Here is a 23,640-nt window from a genome sequence, read left to right on the forward strand (position 1 = left end):
CTCATTACTTGGTTAAGCTGGAAGCTCTAGTCCGTGTCTATGAGAGACTGGGAATTTTCTGAGATCTTGCTCACCTGAGCAATCTGATGTTTCTGGCATATGCTAAGAAACTCTGGAGCTTATTTTGAAAGTGAGATTCCGATGGAAATCAGCTTGGAAGTCTGTTCTGCAAGACAAATGAGGAAAAATGAAACAACTTGTTTTTACCCATGATTACGCTATTGCTGTTTGTAAGGCCTGGTTGGCTGGCTGCAGTGAGAGCAAAATGGGATAGGGAGGAGAGAGGGTCTTAGAGTACTCTGGAGGAGCTATGTCGGTCCTGAAACTGCTCATGGAGACAATTGCATGATAATTTCAAGGATCAAAATCCTTCCACAGTTTGTTTGTTTTTTTTTGTTTTTTTTTTTTTTTTATTTGTGGGTGTTACTTAATATTGAACAGAAGGCGACTTTCACTGGGCAGAAAAAAATGTTATGAACAAATTTACAGGGTGGTGGGGGGGAAACAAAGCTATTAACTTGTATTCGTGCTGATTCATAACACAATGGTTAAATCTGAGTTTATCCTACCTAGTTCTTAGACAATTAAGTACCATATTTGCCTTAAACTCTGTCATTAGTCAGTACAAACACAGGTCAGGTCAACCAACCTCTGTGTTTCTATTGATACCCTAGGAAATTTAGAGAGAAAAGATTCTAAACTCAAATGTTGAAATTGGTCGGCTTTACTCCAATTTCCATTTTAATTTAAGATAAGATGGTCAGGTGTCAGTTTTAGTAGTTCCTTAAAAATCCAGGCTATGGTCTTGTTCTCATGTCTGATTTTGGAATAACTGAACACAATGTGTTTCTGGCTCTGATCCTTAGGATTTACTTAGCATTTTGAGTGAATACTCATGGTCTTTGTTAAAGGTCAGAAGATTTCCAAAGGAAATCCATGTTGTATTTTTTAAGTGACTTGTTTAAAAAACATGTCTGTGTGTGCAGTGTTCATGTGTTTTGTCTCGTAACAGGTTCAGAAGAAGAATTAAATCCTGTTTTGATGGCTTTGAAAAGGAGTGCAGATAGGAAAATGCCTTCCAAAAGTCTAGAGGACATTCCATCAGCCACCTCAAGTGAGCACAAAGCTTGTGTGTGTCTACCATGACCCCCAGTTTGGCTTAAACATGCTTATGCTGTGTTTCCATACAGCTTTGCCAAGCAGTGTTTTTGCCTTACATTGCTTCTCACTAAGCAGTATGGAGTTTGTATTGTAAAACTGAATTCTCATCTCATATGGATTAGTTTTCAGTTCTTAGTGTTCCTTTTGAAACAGCACTGGTATAACAAGCAGACATCTTCCAAAAATGCACTGTGTCAGGGATGATCTGGTTTGGGGTTGTTAAAATGTTTTCAATAGTGAAAATATTTGGTTGGAACCACTCAAATAGTGATGAGCTACCATTGCTGGTCATTTCTGGCTGCTTACGTGGCTCAAATTAGTAGACAGTGGAAGTATGAAAAAGTTGACTTAATGTAGTGGTTTCACTTGTGTATTCTAGCAGTTAATATAACCCAACTCGCTTTGAGGATGCAATGAGACAGGATTGTACTTGGCATTCATTCCTGAGCTCCCTCTGTAGCATCCTAAGATTATGATTTATTATTGTTATTATTCCTGTCTCCGTTCATGCTGCTCCTCACTGTTTTCATATTTATTTCATTTCTAATGGGGAAAGCATGAACTGAATTGATGTTTGAGAACTGAAGCGTGGAGGTGTAGATTTTGAAAGATGTTGGCTATCGTTGGCAAATTACTCCTCTAATATTACTTATGCTATTGCTCCCTTCTAACTAGTTCCCACATTTTAGGTATGCACTAACCTTGTTGTAACAGCACGCTGGTAGAAACTGTGTCAAGATGAGACTGCTGCTTGGATGCAGAATTGAAGTAATGGTCCAAGTTGAAAGCATCTCCTGAATTTAACCATTCCTGTGGCTCTGCTGGTGTTTGTTGTTGTTGTTTGGTTGTATTTTTTTTTTTGTCCTTAATTCTGTGATTACCACTGCCATCCGTTTTATCATTCCGAACAGCAAGCTTTCTAACCACGTGTTACTTTTTTCCTGCACAGATAAAGGAAAAATAAAAATTCCAAAGGAGGAATTAGCTCTTAGTGCTGAAGATGGTAAATATCTTCCGTGTTTGCATGCAAATCTATTGTTTTTTAACGTTCTGTGTTTGCTAGTGAAAGATTTTAGAAACCAGGAATTGTGTTACTCTTTCAAACTTGACTAACTTCATCGTGACTTATAAGAAAACTTTACAAAAGCATTTGTTATCTCAAGCACTAGTCTTCTTTTATGACCTGTTGCATCTGTAGAAACTGTGTGCCACCCAGCAGTGTACTATTTTGATCTTTGGTCATTCAGTCTATAAAACAGCTTCTGAAATCACTGAGAGCTTTGAACGCTAGCACAGTTGAAAAACTGTGTGTAATTAAATATTAAATGTTTGTCTGTTCTGCTGTTGCATTATAAGATGCACGACGATTTTTTGCTCATGTAAAACACCTTTCAGAATACATCAGTTGAAAAGGAAATTTCAATCCAGCAAAGTATAATTACTTTAGGCAATAGATGAACATCGATCTGTTAGTGCATTACAGGTGCCTTACTGCCAAATTTTTCCATATTCCTTCAGAAATTATAAAGCTAATCAAAACAAAAGCAAACATGCTCCAAGGACGTGTCAAGATAAACATGCTGGAAAGTCACCAAGTAACACTGAATGTGATTGAACATAACACAATTCTTTCCTGTTTACTGCATTGTGGCACTACAGTTTAAAAAAATAGTTCTGTAAAGTTGCATTTGTTGTGTTCTAGATGCTTTCAAAGTATTTTGAGAGTTAGTGGTCTATAACAAGAGAATACATGCCATGTCTGATATATTAACAAATCTTAAATATAATTCTTAATTTTACCTTCAGATGGACAGCCTTTTTGGAAATATGTTGTACATTCAATATAGATTATGCAGACACTTGTCTGAAAGGGGCAGCTTTTTCTAGTTAAATTTAGTGAGTGAAGTTGTGGAAAAAGTTATGGATCCAGCCAAATTGATAACTGTACAGACAGAACAAGGCAAATTCTCTTGAAAATATCACCTGTGTTTTTGTTTTGCTGAAGATTCATGTTCCCCTTGTTATGATTCAGCTCCTCAAAAGAGGAGAATGATGCAGAACATAAAAATGTATGGGGTCTAGAGAATTCAAGACTTGCCACATGTGAAAGATAATGATGTTAGTTATAAAATTGTACAGCTGTTTGTGCCACTGAATGACTGTTGTCAATACTGCACTGAGCAGGTCTGAAAACTGATCAGGATCAAGAGAGGAATGAAAATGCACCAGGAAGTGAGTAATAGGATTCTTCCAACAGACAGTGGAGAGGTTTCTCCACTGATATTTAAACTAATACATTAAAATTCCTTTTTAATTTAATGGCTGACAAGTTATACATCTGGACTAGATAGCTGCTGAATGAGGAAGCTGCATCTAACTGCGTACTGACGATAATTTATATGTTAACTATTATTTGAGCTTCAGCTGCAAAAGCTTTGGAAAAGCTTCACTTAACACCTTGCAAACAACCCCAGCGTGTGCAGTGTTTAATTTTATGCAACAGATACGTGCTTCTTTGGCTGGCTGTTTGTCACCCAATAATTCTGTGTCATAAGTTATTCAGTGTTGGTGCATTTCACAATGTGTATCCAGTGTTAAGACCTTTAGTATGTAGAGTATTAAATATGAGTGGTGTTAGCCCATGATTCTCAATTTTCCATGCTCTTACAGCAAACTGGTTTTTTGTTTTAGCTTGTGCAGGTAAGCTTTGTAGAATGAAATCAGTGAAGAACATAGATAGTGAATTTCAGTAAAGGTATAGCAAAGTTCAGGCACTGGGACAGGCTCCCCAGGGCAGCAGTTACGGCTCTGAACTGCTGGAGTTCAAGAAGTGTTTGGACAACGCTCTCAGACATAGGGTCTGATTTTTGGGTGGTCCTGTGTGGAGCTAGGAGTTGGACTTGATGATCCTTGTGGGTCAGTTCCTTCCAACTTGGGATACTCTATGAAACTTGAAGAGATGTGCTGCAAGAATCTGCACTGTTAATGCAATACACATCTTGAAATTAACTAGGAATACTTGAAACTCCCATGTTCATATCTAAACATTGCTTTATTTGCATAAATATTCTTATTGCCATTAATTGGACTAGGAAATAACAGAATTTGGCTTGTAGACTATCTTCTTACCAAGAACTTTACAATAAGGTTAGTACATGAGTGCACTTATCCTTGTTCTAGGAAGAAAAGATAGAAGGTAAAATGAAAATGTTCTATCACATTTGATCAGGATTTGCTTTCAGCACCCTGTTGTCACATGCTGTCAAGCAACATGAACACTTTCTTCTGCCAGACAAAGTTTTGTGGGCCATGTTACAGGAGATGTTGAGCTAAATTATCCTTCCTAATAGTAGCATCTCTGAGTCCCATGGAGAAAAATAAACCCTTGCATCCAAGGTGTAAACTGCATGTGCATGTATTTCATCTGAAGTTGTTTGTTTCTACGCGTGCCCTGCTATGGAATCGCACTCTTTTGATGTACCAAACTCTTTTGAAACTTTTGAATTGCTGCTCTTGAGTCTCCACAGTGCCTCCACAGCCTGATCAGCTGTTTTCCAATCCTGAAAAACTCAAAGGACTGAGCAAGTCGGTACCATCGTTCCTGCAGGAAGAGGCAAGTTCCACCTCTGATGTATTGTAGCTAAAACTTCGGATTGTTGTGGCATTATGCGTTTACCAAATATTGCTTTCCAGGGTCTGCCAAGTCAGCCTACTGCTGGATCACGGCATGGACTTAGTTGTTTGTAGTGTTTGTGATCATCTTGATTGTTACAACCTGTGGCTGACTAACCTTTCAGAAGCTCTAGTAACTTTTATTCCTACTGCACAGCCATACAGACTGTTTTATCGAGGAGACTGAAGCATAGTGAATGCTTGCTGTTATTCCCAAAGGCAGACTCTGCCTTTTAACAGGTCTTTTATCTTCTGAACGTACATGTGTACATTCATTTTGTTCAGAGCCTACAGTCCTACAGGATCACTTTGTATTGTAAGTGCTAGCGCCATCTGGTGACCCTCTGAGATCAGAGGGGCTTAGCTTGGAGTTCTGCTTGAGGATCTAGGCTCAGGTATGATATTCTCTTAGTGAAGTCTCAGAATTTCCAGCCTTTGTAAATCTATTATTATTATTATTATTATTATTATTATTATTATTTTTACGTTTTTCTAAGAGCATGATGTGGGCCTTGGGATAAGCTCTGAGGCCACATTCCAGACCCCTAAAATGACACTGAAGTTCAGAAGTGATAAACTGTCTGAACCACCTGGTCTGTGACTCCCCAGACAGTCAAAGAGGGGTGTTTAAACCAAACACCAGTCTCCTAATATAAATGTCTAAAATAGATATCTGCATTGGTCACAGGTAACAGGAGAACTGGAAATATTCTTTTTTTTCTTAAAATCAACAGTGATGAACTTCAGCCCTTATTGTCGTGGCTGAGGTTACAAAATATTATGCTTATGCTGTTAGATTTTTCTAAAGACATGACTGAAGGGTCAAGATCAGGAATATGCTGTGTCCTGTCTTCACCTACACCCTTCTAAAATATAAAATAGCTGAAATATGGTGATACAGATTTAATCTTACCTTAAGTGCAGAACTTGAAACCATTCATTGTCCATGAATTTTACCTCTTTATTTAAAGATTCTCTAACATTACAGCATCCCAATGCCCTTTCTGCTGAGAAAAATGTACAGGAAGCTTTTCTAAGGTTATTAGCATGCACCGCAGACCAGTTAAAGGATTGCTATTTCAAAATCTTAGAGCTAGGACACCAAAGAAATCAGGAATGAGTAGGTGGGCATCTGAATTCCCAGTTACAGCCACTGTAGGAAGCCAATTAAGCATGTTCATGTGAGTTTTGAATGAAGCAATCTGATGAGTATATAAAAACTAGACGCAATTGATTTGTTGCACTGGAAAGAGTTTGGGGATAGTTCATTTTGATAGTCTAAGAAATTGTCAGTACCCAAATCTGTTTGTTCTGCCCCCCAAATTTATCTTTAAAATTGTGTGTAAGTAGTCCTAATACTACTGTCTTGTAATACTGTCTTGTAATAGCTCCTGTGCGGTGAGCTTGATGAACCACACAGGCACACACACCTGCATGCTTCTAATATATACATATATGAAAATATCAAATGTATATGCATAAAACTAGTGTGCACATATCGAATATGCTGGTACTGCCTTTGGGTTTGTTATCACCTGAGTAACATTGGGCCAGTAAGGGGCATAGAACTGATGAATGCATAACATAAACCTGATAGAAATAACAGGTTAGAAATAAGCACTGGAGCTACCATGTAATCATAAAATTAACAGTCACTGCTAAATGCTTGTTCAGTTATGGCATTATTTTAAAATAGTCACTTCTTCTGATAATAAACACTTCTTAATTAAAAAGGCAATATGGAGAAGTATATCTCTTTTAGCAGAAGATAGTGTATCTCCTGCTACACTAAGGAGATACCCTAAATAATAAAGGATTCTCTACTTTTGAATAGTAACAGCATCCTTATTTAACATTTTAACATTTTGATCTGGATAGGCTGCACCGATGGGCTGAGGTCAACTGCATGAAGTTCAACAAGGCCAAGTGCCGGGTCCTGCACCTGGGGCGCAATAACCCCAAGCAGAGCTACAGGCTGGGAGATGAGTGGTTGGAGAGCTGCCAGGCAGAGAAGGACCTGGGAGTGATGGTGGACAGTCGGCTGAATATGAGCCAGCAGTGTGCTCAGGTGGCCAAGAAGGCCAACGGCATCCTGGCTTGTATCAGAAACAGTGTGACCAGCAGGGCTAGGGAGGTGATCGTCCCCCTGTACTCGGCTCTGGTGAGGCCGCACCTCGAGTACTGTGTTCAGTTTTGGGCCCCTTGCTACAAGAAGGACATCGAGGTGCTTGAGAGGGTCCAGAGAAGGGCGACGAAGCTGGTGAGGGGCCTGGAGAACAAGTCCTACGAGGAGCGGCTGAAGGAGCTGGGCTTGTTCAGCCTGGAGAAGAGGAGGCTCAGGGGCGACCTTATTGCTCTCTACAGATACCTTAAAGGAGGCTGTAGAGAGGTGGGGGTTGGTCTGTTCTCCCATGTGCCTAGTGACAGGACGAGGGGGAATGGGCTAAAGTTGCGCCAGGGGAGTTTTAGGTTGGATGTTAGGAAGAATTTCTTTACTGAAAGGGTTGTTAGGCACTGGAACAGGCTGCCCAGGGAGGTGGTGGAGTCACCATCCCTGGAAGTCTTCAAAAGACGTTTAGATGTAGAGCTTAGGGATATGGTTTAGTGGGGACTGTTAGTGTTAGGTTAGAGGTTGGACTCGATGATCTTGAGGTCTCTTCCAACCTAGAAATTCTGTGATTCTGTGATTTTGAATTAACTTCAAATTAACTTGCAAAATAAGCATTTGTTTTATCCAGTGCTGTTGTACCGTGCATGCTACTTCCAACTCCTACCTTAAAGATGGAGATTGATGGTATTGATGGTATTCTCTATGTAACAGAGAGGGATGAATGGAAGACCTGAGAATTATCACTTGCATAGTAAAGTAGAGAAGTTGACTAAAGTTACCTTTGCACCTTCCATTGGTATTTGAAATTTAAGAGAAGAAAAAAAAAAAAAGAGAAAAACAAAAAAGGTTGATTTTTTCAGTGTAGGATTTCCATAAAACAAAATCCCTTTCAAGTTTGTTTTTACTTTAAATGCATAACCTAACCTAAGAAATACTAATTACTTAGGTTGTAATATGAGGGGATTTAAGTTCAGGTTTTCATTGAGTTCCAATCTGCATTATTAAAACTGTTTTTTTCTTTTTTTTTTTTTTTTAAACGTTCCTTGTGACTACAAAGTACCTACACAGGCTCTCTTTCTGTGATGTTTTTGTAGAGTGATGACAGAGAGACAGATACAGCATCAGAAAGCAGTTATTCCCTTGGCAGAATCAAGAAGAGTCCCAGCTCTCTAACCAATCTTAGCGGTTCTTCTGGCATGGCCTCCTTATCCTCTGTATGTAAACCACAGCCTTGTTTTAATGACACTTTGCTTTTGCTAATCTCTTCAGTATTGTTTCAGCTCCCTTCTTATTCCTCTCCTCTTTCTTTCCTTGGTATCTGCCTCCTTCCCTCTCTCTGTTATGTGAATCCTTGCATGGAATTGGAAGAAAAAAAAAGTGATTTTTAAACTTGTTTTCTAGTCATATGCTGGAGTGTGTTTGGGATTCCACCGTGCAGCATACTTGATAAACCCTAAACAAACAGGCTTTTACCCTGAGAGATGAAAGTTGTAGCTGACAGTAGGAGAGAATTTATACAGAACAAATCCTTAGGAATGGATTAAGGGGTAGCAGGAGAAATAAGTGAAAGAAAGAGATGGTATTGGTATGTGGGATGTATGATGAAGTCAGTGATCTAGCTAACCAGAAGTCATTAGTTTACGTGGCCCTTAGAGAAGGGAGAACTTTGGGGATGAATGATGAAATTTAAAATAAATACATAAATAAATCAAAATAAAAAAATTAATAAATAAGAAAACAAAACAAAAAAAACTGTTCATCCTTCTATTTCTGCCTGTCCAGGGTTTAATTTTCTAATATGTTTTATTTTTACACCAACTCAGCCACGTAAAGACTTCATTGTTGATTTCTTCGTTGGTATTTTCAGAAAGCCTTTTGTCCTAAAGTTTTAGGCTCTGCTTTCTGCAAAGATTGGCTAAAGAGTTATATAAGTAATATTTCAAGGATCTGATCACACACAATATCCAGATACATAGCATCCTGTAATTTCACTTATTCTGTCTCAATGCAATAAACATCTCTTTTTTTGTTCAAAACTTGTCCTAACACCTTTCAGATTTACAAATAACGCTCTTTCTTTTTGTTAACCTGCTTGCTGAAGAGCTTGTTTAACACTGTCTGTTACATTTCATAATTGCATCTAAAGGGACACTTTTTTTTTTAATTGTCTGAATCCTGAGCATAACTTCTGCCCTAATCTTGGAAGTATTTGATGAAATGTAAAGACTGGAAAAAATTTCTTCCCTTGTGTGATGCAGGTTTTTCTCCTCTTGTATGACGCAGGTGAGCGGAAGCTTAATGAGCGTCTATAGCGGAGACTTTGGCAATGTTGATGTGAAGGGGAACATTCAGTTTGCTATTGATTATGTAGAACAGCTGAACGAGCTCCACATTTTTATTTGCCAGTGTAAAGACTTGGCAGTGGCAGATGTCAAGAGACAGCGTTCAGACCCGTAAGTAAAAATACAGAATATTTTTTTTCTGGTGGAAGTTACTCTTTTAATGCGTAAATGAAGACTGTATTTCATTCCAACCATTGCCTTCTGATGGGGTGAACAACCAAATAACTGAAGGAGGCTATAACGTGCTTTACGTGTTCTTCCACTCTGAACTGAACATGAAACTGCCATATAAATCAGTACATACGTTAACCTGGGAAGCTCAGACTTTGAGTATGAAATTCTATTTTAAATTTTAACTTCCCAGACTAAGGAGAATTCAGTTAAGTCTATTTGTTTTAATTCATAAGTAAATGTGTGTGTATTGTGGAAGAGAAGTTGGAAGGGGGTTTTCTTGCTCCTCTTACCAGCCTGTTTTAAATTCTAGGTATGTGAAGACCTACCTGCTTCCAGAGAAATACAAGCTGGGCAAACGGAAGACCTCTGTGAAAAAGAAAACTTTTAATCCTGTCTATAATGAAATACTGCGGGTATTTATCAAATACTAACTAGACATGAAATACTGCATGCATGAAGTATGAGGAATTTGAACTCTTCAGGATGATCTCAAAAGAGACATCTGTGTTAAGATGAGGTGGATTGCTCTATAGGAGTGCCTGTGTCCTTCACTGATGGGTTAGCTCTGTGGTTTACTCTGGATATAGCATTGAGAGCATTGATTGTTACATAATTCTTGCAAGCGAACTCAGGCTACTTAGGAACTTAAACATTTTAAAATAAATATTAAAGCATAAAGAGGTTTGTTTTGAAATGAAATGAGTAGTTATGACTGCATAAACCCAGACATGTTTTCTTACTGTGTCACTTTCAGTCATCGATGAAAACCTAACTTAACTTTTTTTTATTGGTTCCTCCTCCCCGTTTCTCTCTCCTGGCAGTATAAAATTGAGAAGGATCTCCTGAAGAACCAAAGCCTGAATATCTCTGTCTGGCACAACGATACCTTTGGGAGGAATAGCTTCCTTGGTGAAGTAGAGCTGGATTTAGGAACTTGGGACTGGAATGATAAATCCAACAAGCAGATCAACTGGTTTCCACTCAAGCCAAGGGTAAGTTACTAGGGATGGGTTAGCTGTTCTGTGTTTTCTGCTGTGTAACTGCAAAACCAAGTCATTTTTTATTTACTCCTATCTTGTGTGCTTTGAGGGTTTTATATTGATTTTATTATATATATATATATATATAATATATATATATATATTATACACATATATATATAAAATCTCACGTAGAAGTTGAGTTTGTTCTTGCGAAAAACTTTGCACCTTAAAATCAGTCTGTGAACTGCAGTGTATGAGACTTGTTTGTTTTTTTCTTAAATTTCAGACTTCAACAATGGCTCTAGAACTAGAAAACAGAGGGGAGATGAAACTAGCCCTCAAGTATGTTCCACAGCCTACTGGAGGTATTTATTCATTGCTTCTTTGTTTGAATTTGCTAGGCCTTTGGGGGTTTTGTTTTTGTTTAGGGGGGAGATTGGTGGTAAGCAGCTGTATAACATTTTTCAACAAATTCAGGCATCTTGTTTTAACATAGAACACTTTTTCCTAGAGGATTAGGCCATTCTGGTCATTAATTCAGTTGAGGATCCAAAGTTCAATTTAGGATCTTCTGTTCTTTTTATGTTACTACAGAAGAAATTACCTGATTGTTATAATCTCAGATTTATAATCCAGTCTGTATACAGAACAAGGTTCTGTTTTCCCTCTAACAATTTTAGAAATTATGAAATTGTCAGGCAGGTGCTGTGATTTGCTAAATAAACAATGACGACACACTAAATTCAAGCAATATTGGAAGTACAAAATAACAATAAGTATCCAGAAAGCAGTATTTCTTAGCTCTACGACCTGTTCATTTACTCTTGTCTGAGAACTGATAACTGGCTGGCCTGACAATGAAGCCAAGCGAGGTCTTTAATCCAGCCAGACAGTCAATAAGAATCAAATATATTAAGAGCACAGAGGAGCTCATTTGAAAGTGTAAGTGGTAGTAAAGGCCAGCATCGCATAGACTGACAACAAACTGATCTCTTCATCTAGAAGGCTGGGAAAGAGAAGACCAGTGGCCTGCATTTGTTTACTTGTAAGAGAAGAGAAATCGTGGTTGGAATATATGCATGAGGTGGCCTGGCAGTACTTTGATGGGCTGAAGATTGCAGCTTCAAAGGTAGAGAGGGATGTTCAATTAAAATGTGAGATAATGAGAGTCTAGGCGAAATATCACCTCTGAAAATGGAAAGGAACTGCTGCAACATAGAAAATACCTTCAAAGGGGATTTACAAGGCTTAATCAGAGCCAGGATGTTTTATTTCTTTTTACAGGAAAGAAGACTCTGTCCACTGGTGAGGTCCACATCTGGGTGAAGGAATGCCATGACCTTCCTCCTCTGAGGGGCAACAGGCTCAACTCTTTTATCAAGTGGTAAAAACTGTAGTTGAAATCATTGAACCTGGTGGCTTAATAATGCAACTGCTGTGTTTTCTAATCTTACCTTCAGTTTTCTATATTTAAATTAAAAACAAAAACGCTTAATTACTTTCTGATTCTCCTTTACTGTAATGCAAATTGTCCTGCAGGGCTTGCAACTTACAGATGCTAACTATATGCTACCAAGTAAGATGTACTGGGAGGAATTCCTTGCTAATCACCACCCTTTCATTTTGTCTGCTTAGCCACCTGGTGGAAGTGCTAGACAAATTTAAGTTAGATCTTGTTTGCTGTAAGTTGTGTTTAAACAAAACAAGCTTGTGCGAGAGCGTGCTTTAGCCTAGTAAATCATGGGAGGAGATAGAAGTGAGAAGCATAGATGTATTTCTTCCTCCTTCCTTTCTACAAAAAGATTTAATACGTGATGAGGATAGCGAGATAGCTGGGAAATCTCTGGCAGTAGCTAAAAGATTTCAGCATCATTAGTGGTAATCCAGCAAACAAACTCAGTCGTACCTCTCTTCCCCACCTGACTTCCCCTTCCGATCCATTCTTTGAAGCACAAGGGTGGATACGTCCTGGATACATTTGTTGGAAGGGACCGAGAACATGAAGATTGATTTCATCTCTGTGATACTAAAGCATCTTAATCTCAGTTGTTTCGTAACGCGCAAAGGAACATTAATCTTTTTTTGTCTGAGGAGTTTGTTTAATGCAGGTTATGCTGTCGAAGTGCAAACTGACAATGCTTTCTCTTTCTGAAGTACCATTCTTCCAGATACTAGCAGAAAAAGTCGCCAGAAAACAAGAACAGTGGCAAAAACTACAAACCCAGTATTCAACCATACCATGGTCTATGATGGCTTTAGGCCAGAAGATTTGAAAGAAGCCTGCATAGAACTCACAGTCTGGGATCACAACAAACTTGCCAACCACTTTCTGGGAGGTCTCAGGATAGGCCTTGGAACAGGTACCGGACAATTAACAGATGAATTCTTAATTTACAAACTACATTTATTTTTTTTTTTCTTTCCCATTTTCCTTTCTATTTATTCTCGTTTTGCAAAGATAACTGAAAAGCCTTTCAGCCATTTATCTACTAAAGAGTAGATTCAGTAAATAATCTGTTCATTGTCACAGATTCCAAAATGTAAATAGAAGTAATATGAGGGTTAGGGATTATTATCAAGTTAGAAGAAACATTAGAGATAAACCTTTCTGTCTGTATGCTGTATCTGGCACTGTTTGCAATATGAGAGTATGCTATTGCTGCACCCAAAATCTTGATAATGTCTTAGAAACTTATGCATGGAAAAACTAAATATATGGAATAGAGACGGTATTGGGTGGAGATAAAAGGATGGATTGTGAATGCATGGTAAGATTTGAAGACTTTGGATAGGAAAAAGTATAAATTTAAATATGCTTTTGCATAAAGGCAGTAGAAGATGTGTAGATGTAATGAGGGGGAAAACAAGGAATTCTGCTTTGTCCCTTTCATTGTCCTTTCTGGTCTGAGGAGTGAGGAAGTGTTTAGAGTCCTTTAAAGCAAAAGCAAGGAAAAATGACTTGCATGGTTTACGAAATAACCTAAAGTACAAGTGAGGATAGTAAATCACAAACTGAAACTTAAGTACTTGAGATCGTATTTCAATATAGAATCAGTGGACATTTTATTTTTAAGCCCTCTTGGGTGTTGATTAACATACATCTTTTCCTTTGGGACAGTGACAAAAAGAATAACAAGAAAAAAAAACAGGAAAAAGATGAAGTTTGTGGGGAAAATTGTCATTAATTGTATTTGACAGAATTGTTCAAGCATAAAAACATAGAACTGGATCTTGAATGCACTTAGGTTTCCTGTACCTGAGAAGGTGAAGCAGTTTAAGAAGATGGGCAGATTTGATTGTCAGCTCTCAGCTCTGCAGCATGTTAAGTTACTAATGTTTCTCTTCAAACCTGACATTTTTCTAGGCAGAAGCTATGGAACTACAGTAGACTGGATGGATTCCACTTCAGATGAAAGTGCCCTGTGGGAGAAGATGATAAACTTGCCAAACACATGGGTAGAAGATACGATACCTCTGAGGATGCTAATGGTTGCAAAACTGACAAAATAAGGTGGCTTTTGAATTGCTAGTGTCAAAAAGACGACCTGGGAATGGAATTAAAAGGTGTGGGGGTGAAACTTGGAAGAGGCACACAGCAGCTCTTTTGATAGTCTCTGTTCTGTTGCTCTTCTGTTCTTGTGCTGTCAAATGTCACTTCATATTCCAAACTAAAATCCAGCCCGAAGATGATTATGTAAATTGAAGGGCTGCTTTTATTTCTTATTCACTGAAAATGTATTCAAGTAAGAACATACTTAGAGAATTCAGAGGTAGAGGTAGCTGTGATACTTGAATGCTTGTGTTGCCAAACTGAAGTGTTGCTGATTCCTTAAAGCTAAATTGCCGGGGGGGCGGGGGGGGGAGAAAAGGAAAAGCAAGCAAATTATTTCTGTATACTTGGATTGTTTGTGAGATGTTGTTATTAGTAAGGTAGCAACAGGTTGCATTTTGTTCATGCTCATTAGCATGTTTCTCTGGCTGAATCCTCATCATGCTATATTGGATCTCCAGCTAGGAATATGAGCGTGCAGATTTTTTTTTTAAAGTCCCTTTGTCTGTAGTTACACATTTCTATGATCTGAAAGTTGCTTCTGTCATGAAAGAAGCACTACATGAAATGGTACTGTTGATGTCTTACTCTGCAAGGTGTAGAGGACTGTTGATTCTGATGTACTATGGAAAGTTGGGGTTATAAAGTTTGCTTCTATGTTTGTTAATTACCTTGCTAGTATATTGATGTTCTTTTTAAATGCTGAAGTCACAGAGGTCAAACGTTTTCATTCAAATGCTATCCCAAAGGATCTAAACTTGCCAGTTTTATGGAGGACGAATGTTGGGTATTTATTTTTGTAAAGTGTACTCGTTTTCTGTACCTATACCTATTATGAGCTTGTATTTTTGCGAAAAGTAATTTATCTGTTCTTCAGCGCCACCGTTAGGAGAACACGGGGTGATGGCGGGCTGGGTTTAGGTAGCTTTGCAGCATGTGAAATGGAATTTGTCATGTGTGGAAATGCGTACCACTGAAGGAAGATAAATGCATACAATACAAAATGTATTACTTTTTTTAAATAAAAGCAGTCTTATTAAAGCTAATTAAGAATTTGATGTTTATTAAAAATCAGTGTTTTGTGTTAGCTACTCGGTGTGAGTATACAATACAATGAAATGCAGGCAGAAAATAAAAAAAATTAAAAAAAAATAAAAAATTAAAAATTAAAAAAATAATAAAAAAAATAAAAAAAAAACTTCTGAAAATAAACGTACATTGATTTGTTGTAACTGCAGAGGTCTAGAGGCTGGTAAAGTCCTGCACCTAAGCTTACAGAGGAAAAGAGGGCTCTTCACAGTTCCGACTGGATTGCTTTATTTTATCATAAAAATTTAAATGCTTGCGTTACTTGGTATTTATTTTACACCATGAGTGGGGGAAAAAAGGTGCTAATCAGTCTGCTGGGAGCCTGTGTTCTCTTTCATCAGCCAGGCAGTCCGGAGGTTACAAACGCCAGAAGTGGCTGTCAGTCTCCATCCCTTACTGCTTCAGGTGTTTTGGATGAGATTGGGAGCTGGCACGGATCCCCCTTTTGCTTTTCCAAAACACCACCCTCTCAGAGGTGGCTATTTAAGAATACAGAAGCAAAGTCACTGCTGCACCATTTAAATCCAAATAGATAGTTCTGAAGTGAAGTATGTGCATCTCTCCCTACTCATACAAAAAGATTTGTAAGCATCTGGCAGAGACACCTGTTTGTATTCACTGTCTACAGGATTTCGTTTTCACCTTAAAAGGTAGGTTGCTGTAAGCATGACCTACAATTTAACAAATATATAATTTGTAATTTTATTTCCTGTGAAGCTTAAATGCAGTGCTGTGTCAAAAGTTTTGGATCTTCAACTGAAGGGGTGGGGCTGACGCTCCAGATTTGCAGGCAAGTGTATGTAGTCTTCTGTGTTCCACGCTGCACAAGTTTTCAGTAGTTAAAAACTTAACTGCTGTCAGAATGGTTGGTTTGTGACAGTATCACTCCTGTCTTTTGGTCAGGTGAAGTATCTTCTGTCTTGCTATTCCTCCACCATCCTGCAGACAGAGGCAGAATTTTGTTATTTTCACTAAAGACACTGCTTAGCACTACACTAAATAGATCAAAACTTAGTTGAAATTTCCAAAAACTATGGGAACATGAACATTAGATGTACCTGTGCACTGCCCCTGTATTTAATTTGTATGATGGCAAGCAAATGTCACAGCAGCATTACATGCTTGTTTGGATTAAAAAAAAAAAAAAAGAGCCAAATGACTGAAACAGGCCCTCTAGTACAAAAATTTGCTTGCCCTCCCCCAACTTTTTAATATTTTTTTTTAAGTATATGTGGAAATGATGACTACCATAGGCCAATATATAAAGATAGCTGACACCACAGAAATGTGAGACTTCCAAATTTACATGAGGTCAGCGGAGATGGTCACAGAAGTGTCTGAAAAGTATATTAACACTTAACAATGCGAGCTATTTAAAGTTGTGCTGCTATTACTGTCAGCCTTCAATGGAGTCTGCATCATGCTACGAATCTTTAACTTAAAGATCTTTAAGGATTTTTAGCATCCATGCTTTTTACTGTTTCACTTTTATTCTAACGTGCAAGAAAAGCCAAAGCTGTCTTACTGAGTTGAACTTCAGTGCCATGAACAATTACAAACCAAGCTGCTTTATCAGTGGAAAACGTACTTCAAGTACCCTATGAATGCTATAGGATATAATTACAGAGCAGAAACTTTACAAATTCACCTCCAGCTAAAGGATATTATGTTGATGTATTAAGGTAAGGGCTGGATCTAATCACGTAAACCAGGAGGGATTTTGGATTGGAAATATAAAAGTCATGCAAAATGTACACTTTAAAAAACAAACAAACAATATGGATGTTCCTCTGGACATGGTTTCTGTAATAAAATAGAGCTTTACACCAAATTCATAGTAATTCCTAATTATAGTTGCATGTTCCAGATTGATAAAATGCAGATTGAAAAATGTAAATTTTATGCAGTTGCTTACAAAAAAAAAATGTTAGGAAACTAACTTCCTCTATCTTTACTGTCAGAAGCAGAGGTTTTAAAGTTATCCATAACCCAAACAAGGCATACAATTAAGACATCGCTGTTGTTAAAAGGCAGTTTGATAAATGAATAGCTGTGCTTTGATTCTTAATTCCAGTTATCTTTACAACAAAGTGTCTATACTCCTAGGATGTCTTCATGTGTATTCATCCTTGCCCAGAAAAATGTTTGGGAGAAATGCAACACTTTCCTTTATTCTTATTTTTTTCATTTTACAATTGATTTCAGCCTGGATGGGTGGCAGCAGGACGTGCACCTATGTCAGTATACCTGTGTGTTTCACATGACACCACCTTTACTTAATATAAACCAGATGCTTCAGAGTCCAAGCTCAGCATTCATGCTCTATGTTCAGAAAATTCCCATTTCTTTTTCTACCATCTCCTTTCTGCAAATAAGCCTGCAAGCCTTTGCCAGTGTTGAGACCTGCTTCACTCTGACTTTACCCATTTTGAAAGACTTGGTACTGTTCTCTCCATGTCTTGTTTGCTTGCTGAATAAAATTGCAGGTTGTTTAGGGTGAGGGCTGTGTCTTCTCTCCTAACCCGTGCCCCTTCCGCGTGTTCTGCCATTGTGATCTTTTCTGGGTGCAAGCCGAGAGACAGGACTTCAAGCCTGAGGAAATCCTCTTCACTTTGCTGAACGTGAATGCCTTTGGGAACATCAGCAGCATTTGTTTGCTAAGAAACACTCTCAGCTATTTCCATGATTTAGGGACTGCCCCGAGCAGCCCAGAGGAGGGCACGAGCCTTGGCGTGAGCGATCCAGCCCCGCATCGCCATGGACACGGTAACCACGCACTCAGAGTGTCAACAAATGGGCTGAGGAAAACAAACATCTGGTGAGAGAAAACCTTTCTCCCCCTAAACCCCTCTCTTTGGTGCATTTCCACCGGATGGCCTAAATCTTTTAGTCCTTCCCTCTCTCCTGTATTGCCGAGTGTTTTGGCAGGAGCCAAAGTGGCACCAGCAGCAGGGGAGCGCAGCACAGTGGACCCTGCTGAGGGTCACCCCCATGAAGCTCTCAATCTGTCCTTGTCTTGCCTTCATTTTTGCTCTACGTTGTCTGTCATCCTTCCTCTAGTCCCTTCTCTAGGACTTTTGCCCCTGGCCTATCCTCATCTCCAGCCAAAACCCAGATTATCAGCACACTATTCCAGGTGCTGTGTGGCTTCAGGGCTGGGTCTGAACGCAAACTCTGTACTTCAGTTTTAGGCAAACTTTTCATATGCCTGGGTAGTATCTGAGATAAGGCACTGATAACAATGGTGGTGCTACTCTAACAACTATTTCCTTTATTTTTAGATGAGGAGCCAGACTTATAACCTGAGTGCCTAACATAATCCAGCAAATCAGCATCAAAACTCAAATACGGAACTGCTTCTCCAGGCACCGTCTTTATATCACAGTGCATTCAGTAATTATTACCAGTCCTTAATGATCTTTTTTTATTCTTAAATCTCTAAGCTCAGGGTAAGGCTATTCAGTCACATTTAATGGGCCAGATACTATTAGAATCTTATTAATTAGAAGATTGTTCTAATCCTCCATGTTTTATTTGTGTCTATAATAGCACCTGCATTATACAGATGTAATGTAAATTCACATCCGTAAGAGAAAATAAAGGCAGAGGAAAAGGATTGCTTAAGGAACTACTTACAGCTTTATCACTTACTGGCTTTTTACCTAAATATAACAGTACTTCTTCTAGCTACAACAGTGCTTTGAGGAGGAATAATTACCAGGGCTAGTAATCAGCAAATGAAGAGGTTTGCATAAATACTAAGCCTACAGTTGTTTGCTTTTGCAAAGTCCGGCACCCTTCTCTTCAGTCTGCCTGACTTTGAATTGGGGTCTGTGGGATTGCACAGGCTGCTGTTGGTTTGGGGAGTCCCCGTCTGCTGTGCCAGTGGTGTGATGGACTTGCAGAGAAAGTCCCCCAGCGTGGTGCAGTGGTGTTGGATGCACAGTTTTGGGGTACTCTAAACCTGCTGAATGTCACTACGAGAACTGCTGGCTATAAAATGTTTCGTCTTTGTGTCAGACAGTGGCTCCATGGCTCAGAAGGAGAGAGAAGCAGGGATGGGCAGCCCCACAAGCGATCCAGAGTTGGACAGGGACGAGGAAGATCTGACAAAAGGCCTGGAGGTGCTCTGCGAAGGCCCTGAAGAGGAGAAGAGTGAGAAGGCTCTGCTGCGGGCGCGCCTGGAGGAACAGCATCGCCTTATCTGCATGCTGAAGAAGAAAGCAGATGACGCACGCAAGCGCTGCAAAGGCCTGGAGCAGCTCAACATGGAGCTGGAGAAGCTGAGGCTGGAGGACGCCGTGAAACTGAAGGTGCAGAGCCAACGCATCCAGCACTTGGAGGGGCTCTTCACGGACCTGGCCAGCAACCACGAGAAAATGATCTACTTCAAGAACGAGCACAAGAAGCAGAACACACAGCTGCGGGAGGAGAATCAGCGCCTGCGGCAGGAGAACGAGGCTCTCTTCAGCCAAACCGTCCAGGAGAAGGAAGCCGAAGTGTTCCAGCTCGCTGCCCAGGCCCGAAATCTCTCGCAGCAGTTGGACTCCTTACATGAGAAATGTGCTTACGAGAGTCGCAGAGCCCAGGAGCGTGAAAAGGAGCTGCTGGAAGCTCAGAGCCAGCAGGCGAACGCCCACGCCTCGGAGGTTGATTTGCTGAAGCAGCAGCTGCAGTGCCTCCAGGAGGAGCACCAACAAGTCGCTGCGCGGGTAGAGGACGGAGAGAACCAGCAGAAGGCTCAGGACAGCGAGCTGCAGGCCAAGCTGGAGAGGGCAAACGAGGAGAAAGAGCAGCTGCTGAACCTGGCCATGGAGAGGGGCAAAGCCCTGCAGGACAAGCAGCAGGAGATCATGCAGCTGGGGAGGAGGCTGGAGAGCGCGGAGAGGGCCAGGCTGCGAGCAGAAAAGCGCTTTATGAAAGGCGCAGCAGCAAACTATGATCGGATGCTCCAGGAGCTCCAGCAGGAGCTAGAGAGCAGCAAGCAGGCGTACAGCGAGCTCTCGCTGCAGTTTGATGCCTACAAAAAGCACAGCATGGATTTACTGGCCAAAGAGAAAGAGCTCAACGTCAAACTCCGTCACTTTAAGGTGTGACTTCAGCTTTCTGCTCTCTTCTCATCTCAGCAGGTGCCTCTGGTGTAGCACAGCGCTTCTTTTTGTTCCTTTTCATGCAACCATCTTCCAGCAGGTCGCTCTGTAATGTACTTACCAGCTTAAATCCTTCTGAAAAAAAATGTTCTGTAGCCTGTTATTTTTTTGTTACTTTTACATAAGTAAGAGCTCGACACCATTAAATCTGAGCAGGCGTTGTCACACTAACCAAACCACGTCAGATGTTTAACATGAAGGATTAGCACGGAAAAGTTTTTAAAACTGTTCACAAAAGCTTGTAAAGTTTTTCTGTGAGCATCAACAATCTTCTATTTATAGGGTTGTGTTTGCTACCAGTTAGCCTGTAAATACTTCAGATTTCTTAGTTATGGTGGCTATTCAAATAGGCTGTATTTAAAGAGTAAACTTTTAAACCCACAAAGAGTTTAAAGAAGTCCCCATGGATTAACAGTGTAAAACTGCACCTTGGCAGTAGCCGATTCTACATTTTTTCACTAAATTTAAATGGGATATACAGACGTGGAGAAGTAACAGTGCCTCTGATCAATGGCCTCAGGAGGCCAGGAACAGTACATGGTGGGTGATGGGGAGAGGAGGGGGTCATTGGCAGGGGTCTGTGGAACTGAACGTAGTATTGACGTTTGCCATCAAAAATGGTAAACAGAGAAGATAAATTTAGTGTTTTTTTTTGTTTGTTTGTTTTGTTTTGTTTTTTAGAATTTATCTTAATCTCTACAGCCAGTCTTGGCATCCTTTGGGAAGCAGTTCAGACTTTTAGTTGTCTGAAGTCCATCAATATAGGGTATTGATATCATATACCAATATATTTGATATCAAAATATATATTAATATATTGATATATATTATATATTGGTATATACCCCATATACCAATATATATCTGTATATTGATACATATTATATATATTGGTATATAGGGTATATGTATTAGGCAGGTATGTTAAGGAAGCAGTAAAAGGCAGCCCTGTGATGCACAGGCTGTGACTGGTTCCTTGCTGCTGGAATAGTGGCAGAGTACAACCGAGACCCATCTTAACTCAGAGCTTTTCAAAGCGGGAGGCAGTGTTTGCGAGGAGTTTGTTCAGGCTGGCAGGAAGCCAGGAACTAGCCACAGCTCCTCCTTTGACTTGAGTTGGAGAACAAGGTATGTTGTGTCCCAGGTATGAAACGGAGTATTGAATCAGTATTTTTCCAGAATTCAGCGAGAGCACTTATAGAATCATAGAATATCCTGAGTTGGAAGGGACCCTTAAGGATCATCAAGTCCAACTCTTGACACCGCACAGGTCTACCCAGAAGTTCAGACCATGTGACTAAGTGCACAGTCCAATCTCTTCTTAAATTCAGACAGGCTCGGTGCAGTGACCGCTTCCCTGGGGAGCCTGTTCCAGTGTGCAACCACCCTCTCTGTGAAGACCCCCCTCCTTATGTCAAGCCTAAATTTCCCCTGCCTCAGCTTAACCCCGTTCCCGCGGGTCCTGTCACTGGTGTTAATGGAGAAAAGGTCTCCTGCCTCTCGACACCCCCTTACGAGGAAGTTGTAGACTGCGATGAGGTCTCCCCTCAGCCTCCTCTTCTCCAGGCTGAACAGGCCCAGTGCCCTCAGCCGTTCCTCGTACGTCTTCCCCTCCAGGCCTTTCACCATCTTCGTAGCCCTCCTCTGGACACTCTCCAACAGTTTCATGTCCTTTTTATACTGTGGTGCCCAGAACTGCACACAGTACTCGAGGTGAGGCCGCACCAGCGCAGAGTAGAGCGGGACAATCACCTCCCTTGACCTACTAGCGATGCCGTGCTTGATGCACCCCAGGACACGGTTGGCCCTCCTGGCTGCCAGGGCACACTGCTGGCTCATATTCAACTTGTTGTCTACCATGACCCCCAGATCCCTCTCTTCTAGGCTGCTCTCCAGCGTCTCATCGCCCAGTCTGTACGTGCAGCCAGGGTTTCCCCGTCCCAGGTGCAGGACCCGGCACTTGCTCTTATTGAACTTCATGCGGTTGGCGATCGCCCAGCTCTCCAACCTATCCAGATCCCTCTGCAAGGCCTTTCCACCCTCATTCGAGTCCACAACTCCTCCAAGTTTGGTGTCATCAGCAAACTTGCTCAAAATACCTTCTATTCCTATATCCAGATCATTTATAAAAATATTGAAAATACCGGCCCTAAAATGGAGCCTTGAGGGACCCCACTAGTGACCGCCCGCCAGCCTGACGCAGCCCCATTTACCATAACCCTTTGGGCCCTGCCCGTTAGCCAATTGCTCACCCATTGTATGATGTTTTTATTTAGCTGTATGGTGGACATTTTGTCCAGTAGGATCCTATGGGAAACCGTGTCAAAAGCCTTGCTGAAGTCCAAAAAAATCACATCAGCTGGTTTCCCTTGGTCCACCATACGGGTGGGGTGATCTTATCATAAAAGGAAATCAGGTTAGTTAGGCAGGACCTACCCTTCACAAACCCATGCTGGCTGGGACCAACGACTGCTTTGTCCCCCAGGTGCGCCTCAATAAGTTCGAGAACCATCTTCTCCATGATTTTACCAGGCACTGACGTGAGACTGACAGGCCTGTAATTGCTAGGGTCTTCTTTCTGACCCTTCTTGAAAATCGGCACAACATTTGCCAGCTTCCAGTCTACCGGGACCTCTCCAGACTCCCAGGATCGTTGAAAAATAATTGAGAGAGGTTCCGCGATGACGTCCACCAGCTCTTTCAGCACCCGGGGATGAATCCCATCCGGACCCATGGACTTGTAGGGATCCAGGTGGAGTAGCAAATCCCGCACACGTTCAGGGTCGGTTGGGAGTTTGTCATCCCCACCGTCCCGGTCCTCCAGCTCGGGGCACCCTGGGTCCCGAAGCCCATCATGGGCATTGAAGACAGAGGCAAAGAAAGCGTTAAGCGTCTCTGCTTTGCCTATGTCATTGTCTGTGAGGAGACCTTCCCTATCAAGGAGCGGCCCTATGTATTCTTTAGTTCTCCTTTTTCCATTCACATATCTAAAAAAACCCTTTTTATTTTCTCTCACAGACACAGCCAGCTTCAACTCTAGGTGTGCTTTAGCCACACGAATTTTCTCCCTACAAACACGAACAGCATCCCTGTATTCTTTCCATGACACCTGGCCCTCCTTCCAGTAGCGAAACACTCTCTGTTTCTGCCTAATCTCCATCAGAATGTTCCTGGTCAGCCACGCTGGCCTCCTGCCCCGCCTGCCTGACTTGCGATATTTAGGAATTGCCTGATCTTGTGCTTCTAGGAGGCATCGCTTAAAGAATGACCAGCACTGGTGGACATCGAGGCCTTCAAGAGCAGCTTCCCAGGGGACCTTGCTGACTAGTTCCCCGAGCAGCCTGAAGTACGCTTTCCCCATATCTAGGGATGAGGTTTTGGTGGCACTTCTCCTTCTGTCACCGTAAAT

General features: G+C 40.7%; 2 protein-coding genes across 14 annotated transcripts in view; both read left to right on the forward strand.

Annotated features, from left to right (window-relative positions):
* SYTL2 (synaptotagmin like 2) overlaps window positions 1–15,045 on the forward strand; it is a 56,477-nt gene extending 41,432 nt beyond the window's left edge. For 6 of the 13 annotated variants that reach the window (XM_068657980.1, XM_068657905.1, XM_068658149.1 and 3 more), the window contains 12 exons: window positions 1,013–1,114; window positions 2,111–2,164; window positions 3,346–3,393; window positions 4,680–4,774; window positions 8,038–8,157; window positions 9,227–9,396; window positions 9,770–9,872; window positions 10,281–10,451; window positions 10,729–10,807; window positions 11,727–11,826; window positions 12,597–12,802; window positions 13,807–15,045. In XM_068657980.1, coding sequence (XP_068514081.1) covers window positions 1,013–1,114; window positions 2,111–2,164; window positions 3,346–3,393; window positions 4,680–4,774; window positions 8,038–8,157; window positions 9,227–9,396; window positions 9,770–9,872; window positions 10,281–10,451; window positions 10,729–10,807; window positions 11,727–11,826; window positions 12,597–12,802; window positions 13,807–13,952 — 1,394 coding nt within the window. In that variant the 3' untranslated portion in view covers window positions 13,953–15,045. The other 7 variants (XM_068657405.1, XM_068657671.1, XM_068657746.1 and 4 more) reach the window with 7 other exon arrangements.
* A 145-nt stretch (window positions 15,046–15,190) lies between these two features.
* CCDC89 (coiled-coil domain containing 89) lies at window positions 15,191–21,874 on the forward strand. Its single transcript, XM_068657197.1, has 2 exons — window positions 15,191–18,474; window positions 19,102–21,874. Exon 2 carries the CDS (start codon window positions 19,113–19,115, stop codon window positions 20,175–20,177), a length of 1,065 nt encoding a protein of 354 aa, XP_068513298.1. The 5' UTR covers window positions 15,191–18,474; window positions 19,102–19,112; the 3' UTR covers window positions 20,178–21,874.
* Window positions 21,875–23,640: the final 1,766 nt, after the last annotated feature.

Source organism: Anas acuta, chromosome 1 (assembly GCF_963932015.1).
Source record: "Anas acuta chromosome 1, bAnaAcu1.1, whole genome shotgun sequence".
Classification (NCBI taxonomy): Eukaryota; Metazoa; Chordata; class Aves; order Anseriformes; family Anatidae; genus Anas; species Anas acuta.